The 19,357-nt window shown below is 37.4% G+C and overlaps 1 protein-coding gene across 4 annotated transcripts in view; it reads right to left on the reverse strand.

The window, feature by feature from the left end:
- Window positions 1–19,357, reverse strand: part of USH2A (usherin) — a 372,227-nt gene that overhangs the window by 57,548 nt on the left and 295,322 nt on the right. For all 4 annotated transcript variants that reach the window (XM_062605800.1, XM_062605798.1, XM_062605802.1 and 1 more), the window contains exons 51-58: window positions 18,877–19,100; window positions 16,319–16,529; window positions 15,730–15,927; window positions 14,876–15,030; window positions 12,861–13,059; window positions 6,720–6,827; window positions 6,016–6,199; window positions 5,404–5,561 (exon numbers count right to left, since the gene is read on the reverse strand). In XM_062605800.1, coding sequence (XP_062461784.1) covers window positions 5,404–5,561; window positions 6,016–6,199; window positions 6,720–6,827; window positions 12,861–13,059; window positions 14,876–15,030; window positions 15,730–15,927; window positions 16,319–16,529; window positions 18,877–19,100 — 1,437 coding nt within the window. The remainder of the gene's footprint in view (window positions 1–5,403; window positions 5,562–6,015; window positions 6,200–6,719; window positions 6,828–12,860; window positions 13,060–14,875; window positions 15,031–15,729; window positions 15,928–16,318; window positions 16,530–18,876; window positions 19,101–19,357) is intronic.

Consider the following 19,357-nt stretch of genomic DNA (forward strand, 5'->3'; position numbering starts at 1 on the left):
GGACGTTACAGACTAAAACTCTGGGAGGTGATCTTGAAGTAGATGGCTTCTGCGAAAAAAAAAAGGCTATTTTTTGTCTGTGATATATGGAAGATAAAATGCCTTGGAAGAGTGCATTTAAGTATGCATTGTGTAATGATACTAGTAGTTAAAGTTAAATATTATTACATCTAAACTACCTTTTGTTGTTGTTTTGCTGTAATTGGAGTGCCTGTAAAGGACATCACAGAAGATCTGAAAGTAAGAGCTTGATGTGGTAAACAGCACATCAAATAGAAACCTTTTTTAAATCTCCTAGTTAGGGTCCCCTTCTTCTCCAGTCCTGACAACAGACCAAATATTCCAGCTAGAAAACCTTGCTACCTTATTAAAATGACACATAATTCACTTTTGTGTATCTGATCAATGATTTTCTAGGCAAAATTCACCAGAAACCTTTGAAATTGGAACTATTCAGAATGCTTAATTTCCCAAGGAAGACTAAATACAAACAAGGACAGCTGAACCCAGCCATCAATATGCTGCAGAGGACACTTATTTCAAAATGATTGACCTATCCATGTCCAACATTCAGTCCATATCTCAGCAGAAATGAAAAATAACCCCAACCAAACCAAACCCAACCAAACACCTAAAATCTTAAAATCCTGATGAATGTTGCAATGTGTTAGGAATTATACCAAGAATGAATATGCTCAGGAAGAAAAACATTTTCAACAAGTGAACAGGAAATTGTAAATAAAATCAAGTAAACATCCTGAAAAATTCCAATATCCAATGGAAATTCTTCTGCAATTTGATGTAATTAATCAAATGCTTAGATCAAAGGATCTCTTTGTAATCTGAAAGAGAAAAAATACACACTTATACAACACACAATCTGGTAAAAAACCTCTTTCTTCCACAATAGCCTTCAGCATCTGCAGCCAGTCTGAAACTACTACCTGATGTGCTCTGATGACTGAGGGAAACGAAATGTGCATGTTTGTTAAACTCAGCTGGGAAACCACACGACTTGGTTAATTCCAGAGTTCATAAATTTATGTCAGAATAAAAGGATCAGTAAAAGCACAAATGAACCAATTTACCCTAAGTGCAAATGGCAGTTATGTTATTTGGTGTCGAAGTTACCATGAGCACAATGACAATGTGCCATAACACATTTTCATGTTCGCTAAAGAGCAAGGGTTTAGTTGGTTAATATTCCCAGCAATACTCTTTTTCATAATTTACAACAAGCAGATGCTGATAGGTTATTTAACATTTATGAAGTTAAGATGTAATCAGAAAAACCCTGATTACCTTTACAAATACAAAAGTTAAATTATTCCACTATTTTTTCCCTGTGACTGCATTTCACAGCAGGTGCACATTTTGCAATGGGACAAGTCAATCAAACTAAATTCTGGGGTTTTGTGGGCATATTTGGATAATGTTTAATGGCCAATTCTGTGCAAAACTCTGCAAATGAGGTTTGATGGCTCTGTGTACTTCAAAACTAGGCTAGGTCAAAATAGAATTTGCAGCACAAGATGCTTAGAATTGGGTAAAAAAATCCACAGTCTGTTTTACAGACTGGTAACAAAAAATCTGTTTGAAGTCAATTGCTGAAACTTTGTTTAATATGATGTGAAGCTCAATCACAATTAGAGCAATACAGTTGAACTCATTCACCTATAGTAAATGAACATTAAAAGAATAATGTAATATCTTTTATTTAAAAACAAGTAAGAGTAAAGTTATATTTTAATATTAAACTTCACAAACTGAAAAAATCTATTTGGCTTCCTGACATTAAGTGTTTACTTTAAGCTTCAAATACCCAGCTATCTCATTCTGGTTGTATCAAGTATTCCCAGCAAGACTCTGAAGATATTAGTAGCTACAGATGCTGATTTGTTTCAAGATGCAGAACTCTGGACATTGAGCTTGAAAAGCTTGCCCTACAGTGTTGTGGAGCAAACAATAATTTATATAAGAAAACAAAAATGAGGAAATGTAACACTGGCTTACCAAAAGTCAGAACAATTTGAGAGACCACCAACAAAGGAGAAACCAGCTTAGCTGGAGAAGCTAAAGAGACAAATAAATGTCATTCAAATACCAAATTTGATACCATGAATAAAGTAAGAATCCAGACACTTTACAGAACTTTCATTCTAATTGATAAGCAAACCAAAGGTGGATGAAGAAGAGTGTTACAACATGATGAAAGAAGACATTTTATTCCGACCATCCTTAACATATGAAGGAAGTAACATAAGAGCAGAGGGCAAGATCCTCTTTTGAGCATGTACAGACTTCATGGTATCATCATCAGCAACTGGAGTTATCTAGCAGAATCAAGCCCCCAGTGAGGACCAGAGGGGTTGTCAATGATTTGAAATGCAGGATGGCTACCTGCCTACCTATCAATAACATTTATGGATATGCCTTGGGAGAATTATGTGGTGGGGCCCTTTTTTCCCATTCAGCTTTTCTGCCTCTACCCATGGCACTAGTCATTCCATAATAATTGTAACATATCCTTCTGTAGCATATCAGTGAAATGTACCGTACCTTTGAGGTCTGTGCACTGAGGTGATGCAACACAAGATAATGGGATGCCTATTTCAGAAAATAAAGTCCTATTTTCCATAGTGAGTGAGGTGTGTCAAATATTTTCTCCAAATCTGTCACTTTTACCACTACTTGGCCACCTTGCTATTTAGCTAAGTCAGGAGTTTTGAAATGCTATATATCCATAAAGTCATAAGGTTTAGATAAATTACAGAAGTTGAAACATTATAATTAAAGCCATCCAAAAGGAAGGTCTGTGTAATATGATGCCCATAATTAATCCTGAAGGTGATTATTTGATACAAATTTATTACAGCAGATAAGATAGAATGCTAAAGCATCCCTGATACCCACAGACAGGAAGACAGTATGACCAACTACCATCTCATCAAAACTGGTTAATAAAAAGCACTTTTTTCCATGGAGACACTTTCAATCAAAACAAATGTCTCATTCAGGAGTGACTGCCAAGCCTGACAATCCTTATAACAAATGCTGCATTCTGGGTTTGTAAGGGAAACCTTTATTACCTCAATATAGCTTATTTTGAAATATGGATTCATACACATTAAGAAATATATCAGGAAAACACAGTTATTCCATGCACAATGATATAAATAAGGATAAAAAGTTGCAGGGTCCAGCCTAATCCTACCAAGCTGGGGATGTATGTGGCCCCAGATATCTGCATCCATAGGACCTCTTAGTGGGATGTAAGCCGTTCCACAAGATCAGAACCTGCATCCCCTGCAGTCTTCCTCTTGGGGAAAAAAAGCACTAAGAGTACAAAGATCTAAGAATGAGTGTTAGACTGGGATATGAAGGGTCATGAATCAATTCTCTAGCTTCTGTATATATCTATGCTTCTGCACACAGGGTTGGTTTGTAGCATTAGTAGTATTTAGTATTCTTTTAGTAACATAATCTGCTGCTAATACTCCCCATTCCTGTACGATCAGCCAGTGGCTCCGAGGTGCTATAATAAAAGGAACAGTTTTGCCTTCCTGTCTACTCAGCAGGGCACTGTATGAAAACCAATCCCTTATTCATACTTAAATAATTGGCCCCAGAACTAGAAGGCAGAGAGGAAGGGACTGAGTCACCAAATATCCATGAAAGTGAGATAACAGTTCAAGGGGCATCCCAGTACCTGAGAACAAATACATATGCCTTCCCCTGATTGAGCAGAATGATTCCTGCAGCCATTTGAATACATCAACCCTGCATCCTCTACAAGGCTGTAATGTCCAGCCTCCTCCTTACCCCTCTAATTGTGTGGTTTCAGGAATACACGAACTGTGTCTGCACAGCCTTATTTACAACATAACCAAATGTACTACATGGAGCCTGATTCTCCTTGCAGGTTTGTAACCTACTACGAGTAACAGGAATTTGAGCAGATGGAAAAGAAAAGGTCTAGAACAACAAGGACAAGCATTTCTGGGAAATAATACACTTTTCACAAGCCTGTGCTATTCCAGTACATTCTTATGTTCTAAATTTATTTATAATGTTGCTGAATATTTTGTACCTTAAATTATATTTATTATCAAAACAATCATGCAGCATGAGTCACTTTCCAGTAAAGTCAACTGTAGATTATATGCCATTTGAATTCACCTCCCTTCTGCTGGGTTCTAAATCCTTTCAGGCAGTAGGGGGAAAAGTTTAATTTAAGATTTTAATCTTTCTCATATATTATAGCATTTCTATAATGGATTTTGTGTGTCTGAAAACTAAAAGATTGACAGCTCAGGGTATTATAGATTTATTAATCATTGCTTAAATGGGTAGGGTGAATGCTGCTAAGCACTGCCATATAACTTGCGATCCCAGCCTTGAAGGCAAAATATTTTTTCTAGGTGACTTTATTTTTAATGTCAATTGACTCTACTGTGACTGGAAGAAGAGACATTAAAAACTTCCCTGAGTTCATTGATAAAACGTATTGTTCTTGCAACATTCAAACACCTGACCTCATTTTAGGTAAAGAAACCCAACATGGAGAAAGTGGAGAACACCTTGCTGGAGATGAACTACACTAGACAGAAAGTTGTTCATTTACAATGCTCTCATTATCCCTCAATAACTATAGCACGTCGTTTTTATAACATCAGTAAAGTACACCAATCACTGAAGCTATGATCTATATTAATGACACAGAGCACAGCCCCTTATATAAAAAGATACTATTATTCAGTTATTCCTTCTTGGCCTACATCTGCAGCAGGCCAAGACAACCTGGGGATATTCAGGAGAAGAAGGCCTTTGCTGACCCACCCACCAGTAAGGTAACATGTCCACAAAAAACTATGGTGCTCAGGTGAATAAAATGTACTTAATCAAGTCAAAGTTAGCACAAGATCTCCATGTCACACTCTGACATCTTTCGTTAAAGGAGCTCAATGGTGCATATCTGCAGGACAACTGCTCATTTTAATTGCCAAGGTAGCTATCAAGACAACACCAACCCTACAATCTGGCAGGTTTCCCTGTTGATAACTCAGGTTAGTCTGAACAGAAGAGAAAATTTATTTTCAATGTAATTGTGGCTTTTCCTTTTTTTCCTTAATACTTGTACTCAATGATAATTTACAAGATCAAATGAACATATGATTTTTGATCAGCTAATCCTCACAACACCCATGTTAAGTATATAGGTCAATATTATTAAAATGTGTCTAGGAAACAGCAGCTTTAGATACTGGTTATTTAAATCACACAAGCATTAAAACTAAATATGAAGAATAAAAATATCTGAAAGATTCAGCTGCCTGCCTGAGTAGACTAACTTTCCCATACTTTCGTTTTGCTACAAATTACTACATAAAAATACATTTTTACCTGGCACATCCCAAGCTAGAAATATGGAATATGCATCAATTACTGTGACATTATATGGGACATGAATTTTCTCTGGTGTCCCTACTGGTGTTTGTATAACATGTTTATCACTAGTGTTGCTGCCACCCCAGGTGCTGGCTTCCAGCTGGTAAACATATCTGCACAAACACAAAAAGATCAGTAGACACTACGGTTAGAAGCTTTAGGCATTAACAGTAATAGAACATTTCTATTTTCACCAATTTAAAAAGACTACCCTATAAAGACTCTAAAAAAAAAAAAAGAAGTTTTTCTAAATCTATTCCATGAAGGGAAAAAAACAAGGAGCCACCAACAACCAACCATTCATGAGGAAAAAAAAGCCTCTCCCTCTTTGAATCAGAACGGCCTATTCTCAGAAAAGGAAAGGAAAGGAAAGTCCTTTGATTAAAGCTTTCCAGCACTTGGAAGCCTCCTAAATGTGCCCTAAAAATTTTCCCAGTAATTAAGTAATGTTGTAGGACATTTTTCTCCTGTTAAAAGAGTGACTTATCTCTTGTACATTTCACAAACACACATACATATATTTTGAACTCCTTTCACCCATTACCAGAGCTCTTTAACATGCCTTACCTCCTGTTCGGCTGCAGGTTAATATCAGTGAAATTGAAGTCTGTACTGCCACACAGGAAAATCTGTTCTCCATCACGAAATAATCGATATACAGTAATGAGTCCATTTGGTTTCTTTGGTTCACTCCAGTAGATCTCCACTTCTGTTGAGCTGACTACGATATGATGAGGCTTTGGCCATACCCCTATTAACATCACAGTGACACTATTTTAATTTGACAGAAACATAAAGGGTTTGTTTTTTTTCCCTTTCCCACAGTTAGTGCTGTTGCTTTCAGAAATGCAAGGAAAGCATAAAACATTGCAGAGACAGAATTTAACACACTTTCTGCATTTACCCTATATTAAATGGAACCAACAGGTCAAGGTACAGCTTAATGGAGAACAAGGCCAAAGGCTGCAGCCTTTATATGCCCAGTTGTCTCTGCATATTTATTTGTGCTTAAAAAAATATGCATCTAATAATTCTACCTTGATAACTTAAAGAGGAACTTAGGGAAATAATCTCAAAAAGAAAGTAGAAATGCCATGCCAGGCAGTCAGTATAAAGAGTGTGTTAAGATATAAAAACTCCAAGAGAGACAGATTTTCTCTTGTGTAAATTTATACACAATAGCTTGATGTGTGAAAGTGGATTTTTGCACCTTGTTAAACCATCAGAAAATACAAGCCCACATTCTCTATAAGAATGCACGTGTCCCTTACCATGAGGAGCAGCTTGCAAAGTCTGACCTGAAAGTGGTTGGCTAGAAGCACACCCAGCAGATGTGCATGCAGTAAGCATGAAGCTGTAATTAGTGTATGGCTGCAGACCTAGAAAGAGCAAACATAGATTAGACTGAGATAGTGACATTGGGCACACCAAGAACTGTGTCACTACATAGAAAGTTACCAGACTTAAAGTTAACATTTAATATTTTTGGCAAAGAAAATGTGAACCATTCTTATGTTACATCTGAATAATACTGAAATGGTGTATTCTTGTTAATTTTATATACGTATATCCTCTGCTAGTTTAAAAGACCTCACAAAAAAATTAGTTTGAACATATGTCTATGCTGCAATGGATCTAAGGATGCCCCTCCCATACATGTACTGGAGTTAACTTCAGATAAGTTAGATGGCACTTGCAGCGTAGTAACAACAGTACAGATTTCAGCCCAGATTACCATCTGAAAATTTACCCAGTCTCTCAGGTGTTTTGGTGTTTTTTTTTTTTTGTGTTCCTGTCCCCTTCCCAACTTCTATTTGTTAATTTTTTCCCGTTTTTCCTATTTGTTACAAGATTGTACTATAGATGTTATAAAGCAGTTTAGAAGAACGACTGACAACCAAGCCCTCCCCACTACAAGATTCTAATTCCAGTTGCTTGTAGTTTCTTGAAAATGATTATTTGCAGCTCAAAACTTCTATGCTGCACATACTGCAATGAGACTAAAAGAGAATATATTACTTTGACCTTTCCTTGGAAATTTTCAGGCACCCTTGTGCTCTGTGTTAGTGACTTCAGGTTTGAAATCAAGTTGCCCATAGCTTTAGAATTTGACTTTAGGACTCCTCACCAAAAAATCGGCTAAGATACTAAGCTTTCAAAATAGCCATTTCTGCACACCCGTTAGAAGTTTCTTACACTTAAGACCCCTGTGAGCCTATCTTGAATGCCTCAGAGCTCAGCTTTAACTGCTGATCAAACTGCCACACAGATCTTGCTCCTCCCCAGGCTACAGAGTCTTTGCTATGCTACTTTTTTGGGTGTTGCTCAAAGTTGATCTTAAAAATTACATTACAAGGCACAGAGACTGAAATCTCTCTTTCTTGAATGTTTTCAGGGATCCTCTTGTTAACACTTCATAATACATTAGAAAAACATTCCTCTTCCTGAATACAAAAGGGAAAAACAGCAGCAAGAAGCAAATTATATGCAAAGCCTGTGAAAATGTTAGGGTTTCAAAACTGAATTCTCAAACTAGGAAATCCCAGCATTAGGATGTTGTAGAGCATACAGTTGCTTTACTAACACCACAAGCTGAAACTTGCAAACGGCTTCATAAAGTACCAGAAGAATAACAATAAAAAAGAAAGGACAAAAAATTTCTCTCTCAGAAACACGATGCTGACTCAAAGACACTGAGAAACAAATACCTCCCTGGACCTGCCAGGAGGCCATTTGGGATGCCTGAGACTTGGCTGTCAAGAGTACCTGGTCTCATGCAAAACTTCATCCATTTGAGCACAACTGGTGCCTTCATCTACAGCCCCAAGAGCTCAGGAAATTCAGGCCCCAGGTTTCAAGGCAGGATGTCCAGAAAATGGACAAGACAAGATGTGCCTTCCTCAGTACCACAGCCTGAGCAGATATGAATGCCTTGGACAACAGTAGCAAACTTCCTTGATCCAGGGGTGGCCTCTCCTCCATGCTCTGCCACTGTCCGCTTGTTTGTAGCCTTCTAATCTGGCATCCCACAGGATTCATGAGGCTTCCCAGTTGGGGACCATGGCAGCCCCAGTCCAGGCGCTTCCCTAAGAATGGTGCTGGCCAGGATATCCTCCCAAAGCTGGACAGGGCAGAGCTGTGTGGACACCAGCACATCTCCAAGATGAGCTGAAATGGGTTCTGGACCATAGGCAAGAGTGGGGATGGCCCCAGGGAGGCAGGCAGCAGCTCGACAGAGAGCTAATAGGTTAACACACTGCCCTGTGTGCTGCCACTTGGCCATCCTCCCAGCACACTGCCCCTTCTCCTTTCTTCCTTTTGACAGCCAATGTCTCCAGCCCCTCCGTGATCCACATTCTATCCCTCTCGGTTTGCACCATCCCAGCTGCCTCCTTCATAAAATCATAAAATCATAGAACAATAGAATAATTAGGGTTGGAAGACCTTAAGACCATGTGCCTCCCTGAAGGAGGAGAAAGGAAAGGAAATTTAGCTCTGGGCAGACGCAGACATAGGTCCATTTACACTGAGATTTCCAGAAGGAATAAACTTACCAAGCATAGCAAAAGGTGAGGCAGCAGTCCTACATACAGGAGTGTTTTGTTTTGTTTTGAATTGTTTTGGGTTTTTTTTCCATTTCATTCCTACCCAGAAGAGGCACAGCTTGTGGACTGAATGAGACAATAACTCTATGTACAAATAATCACATTACTGTTTAATGCTGACTGCTTGTGTGAAAGAGGCTGGACTAAGATTATACAGGTCAATTCAAATGTTTAATATAAGTTGATTTTTAAGTGCATGGCTTTGTGACCTTAAGGTACTTTGATGTAGCTCATGTGCTTAATTGTAATTACTTTAAGAACAATGCAATTCTGTGACAAAAAAGAAAGTCTGGACAAGATCCTTGTTTATAAACAAATACTTGTTCATAGCCAGTAAGAAGATATTTTAATTAGAGTATATTATGAACAAATAGAAAGAATGAGAAACAATTACATAGAAAGGTAAAATACTGAATGGAAGACATGCAGGCTGCTTGAGAATGCAGGCTACTTAACTACTGAACAAGACATGAAGGAGAGAAGATAAAGAGATGACCCAGAGGAACAGCCCTGGCTGCAACCTAATCATGAACTGGAAGAGAAGAAAAATCATCTGAACATTGTGTATAAAAGTAAGAAGTGAGAAAATGACAGTTGCAGACTAGAGAGAGGCAAAGGCATGGAGGAAAGCCAAGTATTTAACATTTCAGGATAGAAAAGATAACTGTGGCAACAAATTACTTGAATTCCCCTAAAGGGAGTCATGTTCACTTTTAAAGGAAACATGCATAATAAAGCAATACTCATTTACAACTACATTTTAAAGAGGAAAATGGGCATTAAAAAAGAGCACATGGTTTCACTGAATTTATTGGTGAAATTCTGATACCTGAAACCTCTTGTCATACACAGAGCAGTCGCAGCATATTTTTATCTAGATTGTTAAAGCTTTGCATTAAATGCCTTGTCTTATGCATGCTTTGGAAAGCTCTGTGCAAATCTACGTAGGTGATTAATAATAAAAATAACAAGTAAGATAATCTCGAAACATAAACAGCATTTTGCTTTTCCAATTTCTCTGCTTGATTGTTCACTAGAGGATACTTCTTTTCTTTTGTGGTCTATTATTGTGGGTTTATGGTGGGTTTTTTTGTGTTTTTTTTTTAAATTGAGCAGTCTATTTTGTTACTGCAGCAACTGTCATTTGCCAAAAGGCTGTGAAAGAGTGTTTGTTTTTTTTTTTTTTTCAAGAATGCATTGTTCTATTAGTCAAATCAATTCCTTCTAATACTGTTTGTCTCCATTTGTGGGTATGGCTCCACCAGTGTCAGTAATCAGTTCCCAGAATAATGCTCCTGGGTCTCACAGTGGGAATTTTACTTAGGAGGATGTCAGATTGCTGACCACAGCCTCACACAAGCCCTCCACCCCTAAGAGTTTCCTTTAGATAAATATTACCAATGAAATCAGTGCTGCATGGAGATAGAGTTGACCGGTGACTATATTTCTGTATCTCATTATTTTCACTACCTGAAATGGAGAATATGTTCAGATGAAAGAATTTCAAACCATTCAGTCATAAAGTATTTGTTAATAGTGCTTGTTTTACTAAGATAAACATCAATGGTCTTGCTCAGCTTTTACCTAGAGATGATTGATCCTACAAATTCTCAATAAAGCTTCTTAATTGAGCTATTATTTTTAATGTATTAAAAAAGGGGAGCTGAGGAAAATCTTTGCTATATATCCACCTGCTTCTGCTGAAGAGGGCACTCTTAGCTTTCTTTTACAATTTCCCTAATTTCCTCAGTCTTACCCTCTGCCTGGCCCTACTACTAAAGCATTAGCAGGCCCATTTGTAAAGTAGTAGTAACACAAAGTGAAACAATGCCATAACTGTCATCCAAATTGTTCTGTACAGGGTAGTGGAAGTGTTCAGTAATAAATGATATAAAAAGGTCTTTTATTGACAAGCTGCCATGTGCTGTTTGCATTAGAGAATATGAGAAGATGATGGCTGCTGCCCTAGGTCCCAGTGGCATTCAACTCAGTGAGATAGCACAAAATGCTTCAGTTTGCTTAAAGCATTGATAACACCTCTAAATAATTAACTGAGAACTTCCTGTCTTCAATTACTTAATGTTTTTTTTTAACATCTTGAGAGGATTATAAGCAATTTATGGATTTCACATGATGAGCACATTCACCACTATTCCCACAAAGCATTTGTGGGATCATGTTTCCAAAGCTTTGATGTAATTAAAAATAAGCAGCAAGACAATGGTGCAGTGGCAAGGTGTCTGTTATTTGCAAGACCCTAGATTCAAAGTCTCAAGAAATACTAATGCTACAGCTTCATTAATGTTCAACTGTTGCTCAGGGAAAAGCAGACAGTTTTGGGAGGATGGGAGAGAGAAGGTAGAAAAGGAAGATGAGAAAATCGAAACATACATCCACAGGGAAAAAGACAGTTCAAACATTTGAGGTTATGTATGAATTAAATTTGATTGGTTTATCTTATTCTTTTAATATAGAGAGCAACAATTATCCACATTGCTAAATCACTGCCACAAATTCCACATTATTACCCAAGTAAGCTCCTGTAGAAAACAGCACAAGATTTGATTAAGACTGTCAGGAAGAACGATCACTTTTTTCACTCCTGTCTTAACATGGTAGCATTGGACAGTGGCTTAATGGAACAGGCACACAAAAGTTAAAATGAGTCTTGCTTCTCAGAAGGTGGTTCCATTTGGTATTGTTTGTATTAAAATCTCAATTATTCTGGAGGTATAACTGCCTTTTGGGAAGGAAGTGGGATCACAAGAAGTGTTTTTCAATGGGTTTGATGGATCATTCCTTGTTGGTAGGTGTTCTTTACAAATATAAACTTATAACAGCAATTCTAAAACACCTACCACCAACTGGCATACAGTTAATATCTCATGTCCAGAAGCACTGAATACAGACACAGGAATAATATTCTGATGATGAATTTCACACTTAAGCATGATACTGTCAAAAAGGAACAGCAAACCTTTATTCCTCTGTGAGTGACTACAGCAAGGATGATGCTTTTTAAAGCACTAAGGGATCCACTCAGGACTCGTGCTTTGAGAGGTGGCTGATAGTGCCATATATGCCTGACAGGTTTTAAGTGCCCTAAGTCAACTTCTGTTCTTTGGGTGGCTATCATATGATGTGGATAATCTACAAATCTCTAAGTTTCCTAATCGGAGGTGGGGTGGGAGGGGTGGGGTGGGAAGGAAAGGAAAAAATAATGTATTTATGAATTCCTAAAAATCATAAAAACAAAAATATGACGAGCAGCCTGAGGTCAGAGTGAAAAATGACAGCTCAGAATGCTTTGTGTTCAACAGAAACATTTCTAATAATGTTGTTTCAGTGTAACGTTCAAATATAAATTAGAATTGGATAAGTGAAAATAATACATTTGAGGACTAAATTAAACCTTTCCGCAAAACGCCTCGACTAAAATGTCTTTCAGATACACACACACACTGGTGAAATTTCACCAAGTACTTAGAAAATGGCTCTAAGCTATATACAAGATTATAAACAGAATCCAGGATCTTTTCCTTTCTGTCTTCTTTTCCTTTTTATTATCTCAGGCATAAAGTACTGTTCCTACACTGCTATACACTGCTCTCTCTCTCTCTCTCTGTATATATATATATAAAGATTGCAAAAAAAACCCCAAATTTAAGGTAAGTCATGATAAAGCTTCCTAAACTGTGCCTAGTACTGGCAATTTAAAAGCCTCAGACAAGCAGCATTTTTAGTATATTAATACTGTCTTATATCTAAGGACAGGACATTAGCCTGCCAGAGCACTTGCCTCCTTACCTGATACTGTGTGCTGCATTCTGCTTGCAGCATCAGTGTATATCAGACCTTTCCCTACTTGACTGATCTGGTACTCTTTGATGATACCATTTGGTTTCTTGGGTGCAATCCAGCTTAAATGTAGTGCTGTTGAGTTCAAAGCACTGATGTCTGGTGGCTGAACGCTCTCTGGGACTCCTTGGACAGTGACTGCAACTACCTGAAGACATATGAATTAAACAGCAACTTAATGTAATAGCACACTAGATACCATAATCAATGAGAATGTCATTTTTGTTTTAAAATGCTGTTTGGGCTGGCATATCATTACCAAGGGCCTGGAGAACTAGTTACTATTTTCCTCCTTTTTCACAATGAACTCTGACCTTGAATACATTACATAAGCCTATGCCTACAATTTATCACAACAGGTTCACTGTGTTTTAGCTGCAGCACGTAGCACAGGGTGAAACAACAAAAACTGTGTTGCTTCAAAACTCTTGATAACTCTCTTCCATATGCTTTGTCAGTGTCTCTGCATTTTAACTGCCTGATTTCATCTATTTTAAGCACCAGTAAACATGGGGCTGAGCCTCCATTTATCCCATGCAATCTGAACTCTATTGTAGTTATTTGCAAGTCCATATTTTTGGAAGGAAACCAAAGATTCTGAAAGACAGAATAACTTCACACTTGTTACTCTCTTTCTTAAAAAAAAAAAAAAAAAAGAATAGGAGGAAAAGGAAAAAGCTAATTTTCTATTGACACACCTCTACCATCTCCTACAGAAGCATTTCCAAATTACACTGGTTTAATAAGTGTCAGACTTTTTTCTCTTTGAGAATCACTTTTCTTTTTCTGTTATTACAGCCATAAAGTATTTATATTATGCTGTAAATATAAAATGTGCCCTCTATAATATATTGTCTTAGTGCATTTGTTTTAATCAGTCCCTACTTGCAGACTTCAGTGTTTGCAACAGTAAGATTCTTAATTACAGGGAAGTGAAACAAGCAGGATATATTAGCTCAGGCCCATGGTTGCTGCAACTGTGCCTATAGAGCTTCCAGACCACAGCTCTGCATGCACATAGAGGACTACGTGCCTATCTCCATCCCTCTGTATCAGTGTTTCTTTTCTTATACTTCGCCTGAGACTTGCACAAATAAGAGAAACACTTAAACACCTGGAAAATCCCACATATATATAATATCCCATATATATTATAATTACAAAGCACAGTCATTATTCCTCGCCTCTGCCTCACAGACAATAGACCCCTTGAGTCCTAAAAATCCATTGTCATAGAGGCAAGTATATTACTGTGAAAAAGAGGTCACTTGCTTAAGAAATATTTTTTTCCTGATGGCAGGTACTTTGTAGAATAGAAAGTAGAGCTGGTTAAATAGTAATGGTGGTGAAAGGCATTTATGATTTAAACTGATACAGCAGGCAATAAAACAGTGACAAAAGGAAGGAAGAGACTGTGTCTGCTCCAAACTGTAGCAGAGGCAGGCAAAGGAAGTGTAGGAAGCATAAAGTCCAAGGCAAGTGTAGACACGGAAAGTCAGTGAAGGGTAATATAGTGCAAGGATGCCCAAAATCAGGTTGTTGAACAAATTGATAGACTAAGAGCTAAAGCAGATAAACTAAAAAACAGCAAGGAAGAAGAGGCTATTGACCTCCTAGTAAGAAGCAAAAATCTAATTTTAAGCCTGAGAGAAAGGCTTAAATTAAAAAACTCCTTACTCTATTCTATCATGTACAGCTTTTTTTTCAACAAACATCAGTTCCTACAGTGCAATTTCAGCTTTGCCAGGAGACTGAGACACTGCTTTCTTCTGCTGCTTGCTTGTGTCAACCTTAGGTTCCAAATAATCACACATCAGTAGATGAATCCAAATAAGATTATTGATGTTATTCACTTACTCAATAATCAGCACGTCTTCAAATTACACCTTTCCAAAAGCATTTTTATGTTAGCACACTGGCTGATTAAATTCTGGCACCAGTTCCATAAAGACCAATTCACTAACCTTGCTGCTGTCTGTGCAGCCAGCCACAGTGCAGGCTCGCAGCTGGTATGAGTATTCTTGGTATGGCTGGACACCACTTGTGTCTGTGAAGCTCATTTCTGTTCCTCTGAAGTGTTCGATTCCATTTCGGAGAATGATGTAGTGAAGAATAAGACCTATTGCAGAAAGAACATGCTCCCTTTTGTCAGCTGAGAAATCCCATGTGATGGTATACTACTATACTCTGCACACATAAGATATTAAACCAAATATCTAGGTGACCACTGTAATAATCATCCTGCTCAAGTGGCTAATGTCTTTACCAGCTACTTTCCTCAACCTCTACATCAACATAGAATCATAGAATAGTTAGGGTTGGAAAGGACCTTAAATCCATCTATCTCCAGCTCCACTTCCCTTGCCAGGGCAGGGACACCTTGTGCTAAACCATGTCACTCAACACTCCATCCAACCTGACCATCTCATAAGATCTCAATTTTTTGATTGAGAGGTCTTCCAAGTTTTCTCACTATTTGAAAATCATAACCATTTTTTCCTGAAAGAAACATGTGTACCACCACCCCCAACTCCAAGCCCCCAAATATTTTGTAACATGATTGTAATTTTATGATCACATTTGCTGTTCTCAAAGGAGACTTCTGTACACTCCTTAGAAACATACTAAATTGCCTTCTGTGAAGGTAGACTCTACTCTTACTCGCAATGAAAATAAACTCAACCTAAAGGAAATTCTTTTTGCACAATTTTAGGAACATGTACATGCCAGTGACAGTGATTAACTAAGAAACATTTTGTGATTTTGGAACTCTTGTCAGTCAAACAGAACCTACTCTGGTTTTAACATGGATCAATACCATTTGGTTGAAGTGGTTCCTCCCAGTTTAGCAGTATCATGTCTTCCCGGTTATCCACTTTGGCCCATTTTGGTGGACTTACACCCTGTGGCACATCTTGATTAGTGAGAGCTCTGCTGATTTCACTGAAACCTCTTCCATAGCTATTCCAAGCAGCCACCCTGTACTCATATGTGATAAAAGGTTCGAGGTTCAGGTCTGGGAAAAGAAAGTAACACATGGATCATCTCAGTCTTACCAAATACAAAATAATCTTTTTTTTTTTAACCTGGGGCTATGGGACTACCTCTATGTTTAAAGACAGATATGGAAGTTCCTCCTTTTGTCAGGGCCATTTTCTGATCTAGCAATGCTTCTATCAACTTTTGTGGAAGCAGGTTTAGACCTTAGGTATTCACCAAACTTACTACTCATATATTTTTCCCTGAAGATCCTGTCCTGATTCACAGATCAATTCTTAAAGAATGCTACTTCACCACAATTGCTTCACATTTAATTAGAATACCTGATAGCATTCAGGACATCTTTTTCTTCAGAGTGAATTAAACAGACTAGTAAATCACCAATCTGATACGCCACTTTTCATTACCTGTAAATGAATACTGCTTTGGGCTTCCTGTGTAGACAGTCTCCTCTTCAGCTGGACACACACCTTCCTTTATCTCCTTCTCTGTAGCACTCTGTGAATCTTTTATCCACACACAGATATTCTTGCTGGGATCAAAGTCACACTTGCCACAATGTGCTGTTGCCTCCATAGATAAAGGGCAAAGAATATTACCCTTGCATTCTTCTTTTACCTAATAAATGCACATTCAGTGTTAATGTGTATACTGCATCTTTCTTTCCTTAGAAATGCTTCCATTAGTATTTCTCTGCCTTTACACAAGATACAATTATTTCTAGTGTATGGGAAACTTTTTCAGCCTTTGGTCTGTCTGCCCTCTTTGCTCATTAGTGCTTTTATAATCCTGTCTAAAAGAAACATTTTTTTGTAGGGTCCTTGGATGAATACATCACAAATTTCAACCACTGGAATTCTCAGTGGCTGGGTTTGTTGAACACAGAAGAGTCTAGAATCAAGTGAGAACAGGATTTTATCCAAGATTTTGAACATTCTGCTCCTGCAAAGCCAATATCCTGTGGCAAATCAGTAGCTAATTCCCAGCCCCTCATGCAGCTTGCCAAGTACACAAGAGGGCTCTATGCAATTCCTTGGCAGCTTTCAAGGCAGAGGACTCTACCCATGGGCTATATAAATCATGTCTTCTACCACATTCCTCCTAAACAGCAGTTTTGCTGCAGTAAGAGGACCTCTGCAAATGTTGACGCAGATATAAAATTTAACCCATAAAGAACAGTTCACAGAAACAGAAACAGAAATACACACTGAACAGTCACTAGTTTCCGTTAAAATTCATGAAATAGTATTTTTGCTAAACCATAAGCTAGAGAGCAATAATTCTCATAAAATATAGGTTGTTGCAGGAAGAAATGTACTGCAATATTTGCTACAAATATTTCTGTCCATGAGACCCCAAACTTTTGAAGGAAAACCAAACAGATTCTATGTAATGCTTTATTAATTTACCTTTAGAAATTAGGTTTATAGCTGATTATGAACTTCAGCTAATTTAATTTCCCAAACTTGGCACTTTCACAAAAATTACATTGTAATAAATATCAATATAGGATGTATGATATAGATGGACTGGATTCACATATAAAGTAGCTTCAGATTATACCTCAGAATATCAATCCTTCTAGTGCTGGTAAATTTACAAACATCGGAAAGTTAGCACTGCAATCTCTTTTCCACTGAGGTAAGTGAAATACAAAGTGTTGCCTTTGTTTATATGTTAGACCTAAGGCATGGCTCTTGCATGTTATCTACCAGAATTCATTAACCTATTCTTGCCTTCCATGAACTACTAATACAGTGCATGTGCAAACTGTAGCTGACTCATCACAACACTTGGATCTTCTCTAGAAAATTATTCAGTCTGAAAATGAAATGACATGAAAACATTGACATGAAAAGGAGAGGATGGAAGAAATATTTCTGTATTAACTTAGCAGATGAATGAAAATGATACAGAAACACCTGTATGTGGCAGGATGAGGTCTGGCTTTCTTTTTACTTTTACAGTACCTACCTGATTTCCATATTGCACAATTCACAATATCCAACTCTCTCTCTTTCTTTCTTTCGCTATCACCCACTTTTTCCCTGTCTCTACATGAAATAATAATAGAAGAATAATAAAAGAAGAATAAATATCTACAAACCCAGGGTTTCCATCCTTTGAAATGTTCATTTTCTTAAACACAAATTGTAATAACAGTTAAAAATATTTTTACAGCGTAGGTATAACAGCAGGGTGCTGACTCTTGAAGATTTCTATTGTATTTGCAAGGTTTTACAGCTTTGAAAGTTTGGCCAGATTGTCTCATGCCAAAACCTATAATCACTGGCCACTCTCAGAAGACGTGGAATTAACCTTTATAGTGCTTGTTTTACTCAGATGTGAAAAAGAGTGAAAATAAACTATAAAATTCATTAGGCACAAAAGGTATCAAAAACATAGTACCCTCATTGCTGCTAAAAGTTATATAGGGACCTGTCCCACTACTGCTGAAATTTATGCCAAAATTGTAGTGGTTTTCTATAGGATCAGGATTAAGTCCATCAAGAAAATATAAATTGTTTTATTTTTATTTATATAATACTATTTTATTTATAGTAATACTGCCTGCCAAAGCTGAACTATAATAGCATTTTTATACTTCAGAACTGGCCACTTCAATTTTAATTTCCACTTAAGGAACATCATCAGGAGCAGTAGTCACAGAACAGAAACTGGCTATACATGTCAATCTTGTTAGCATGCCAGCTTTTAGCTGCTGTACTAATCTGAAGTGCTGGGCAACACTTCACAGAGGCAGCTAATCATTATTAATTCCTTTAGAATTCATTGCAATAACATCAATCACGGTGAACTCATTCGGTATTAATATGGATGTAATGTGAAAATGAATAATGCACACAAGATTTTTTATATTCCTATTTTAGAAAAATAGTTATGAACAGTGTATTTCTCTTTCCATTGTGAAATCAGAGCTACTGAGAGATTTTCTATCAATTACCTTCATCACCATTCCAGCTGAAATCTTGTCAGAGCAAACATATTTCAAAGGATTATATCCAACTCCATTACAGCATTCTTCGCTCTTTGGAATAAGTTCAGTTTCACAGCATTTTACTGGCACTTGCTCATTCTTTCTAACATGCGCCAGGGACTCACCACTGGAACCTGAGCAGCATATGGTATCTGATTTATTCACGTATTCCTGCCCACAGCAGAACATCCCTGAAATGAATAAAGAAAAAAATATATCTGAATATGAAATGTAAGTAAATAAATAAATAGATAAGAAAGGAGAAAGCTCAGGATGAAATACAGCTTGGCATAAAACCATCAGCAGCTGGAATTACGCAGATTTAGCTAAAGCGAGATTAAATTCGAACGTGAGGTGACTGAAGCAAGTGTCCTGACTTCCAGACCTACTGAAAACAATCAAGAATTAGAAGAATAAACAGGGATCCCCTACCATCAACTTACACCAT

The sequence above is a fragment of the Pezoporus occidentalis genome, unplaced genomic scaffold (assembly GCF_034315485.1).
Source record: "Pezoporus occidentalis ecotype Australia unplaced genomic scaffold, CSIRO_AGI_Poc_V1 ctg93, whole genome shotgun sequence".
In the NCBI taxonomy this organism is placed as follows: Eukaryota; Metazoa; Chordata; class Aves; order Psittaciformes; family Psittacidae; genus Pezoporus; species Pezoporus occidentalis.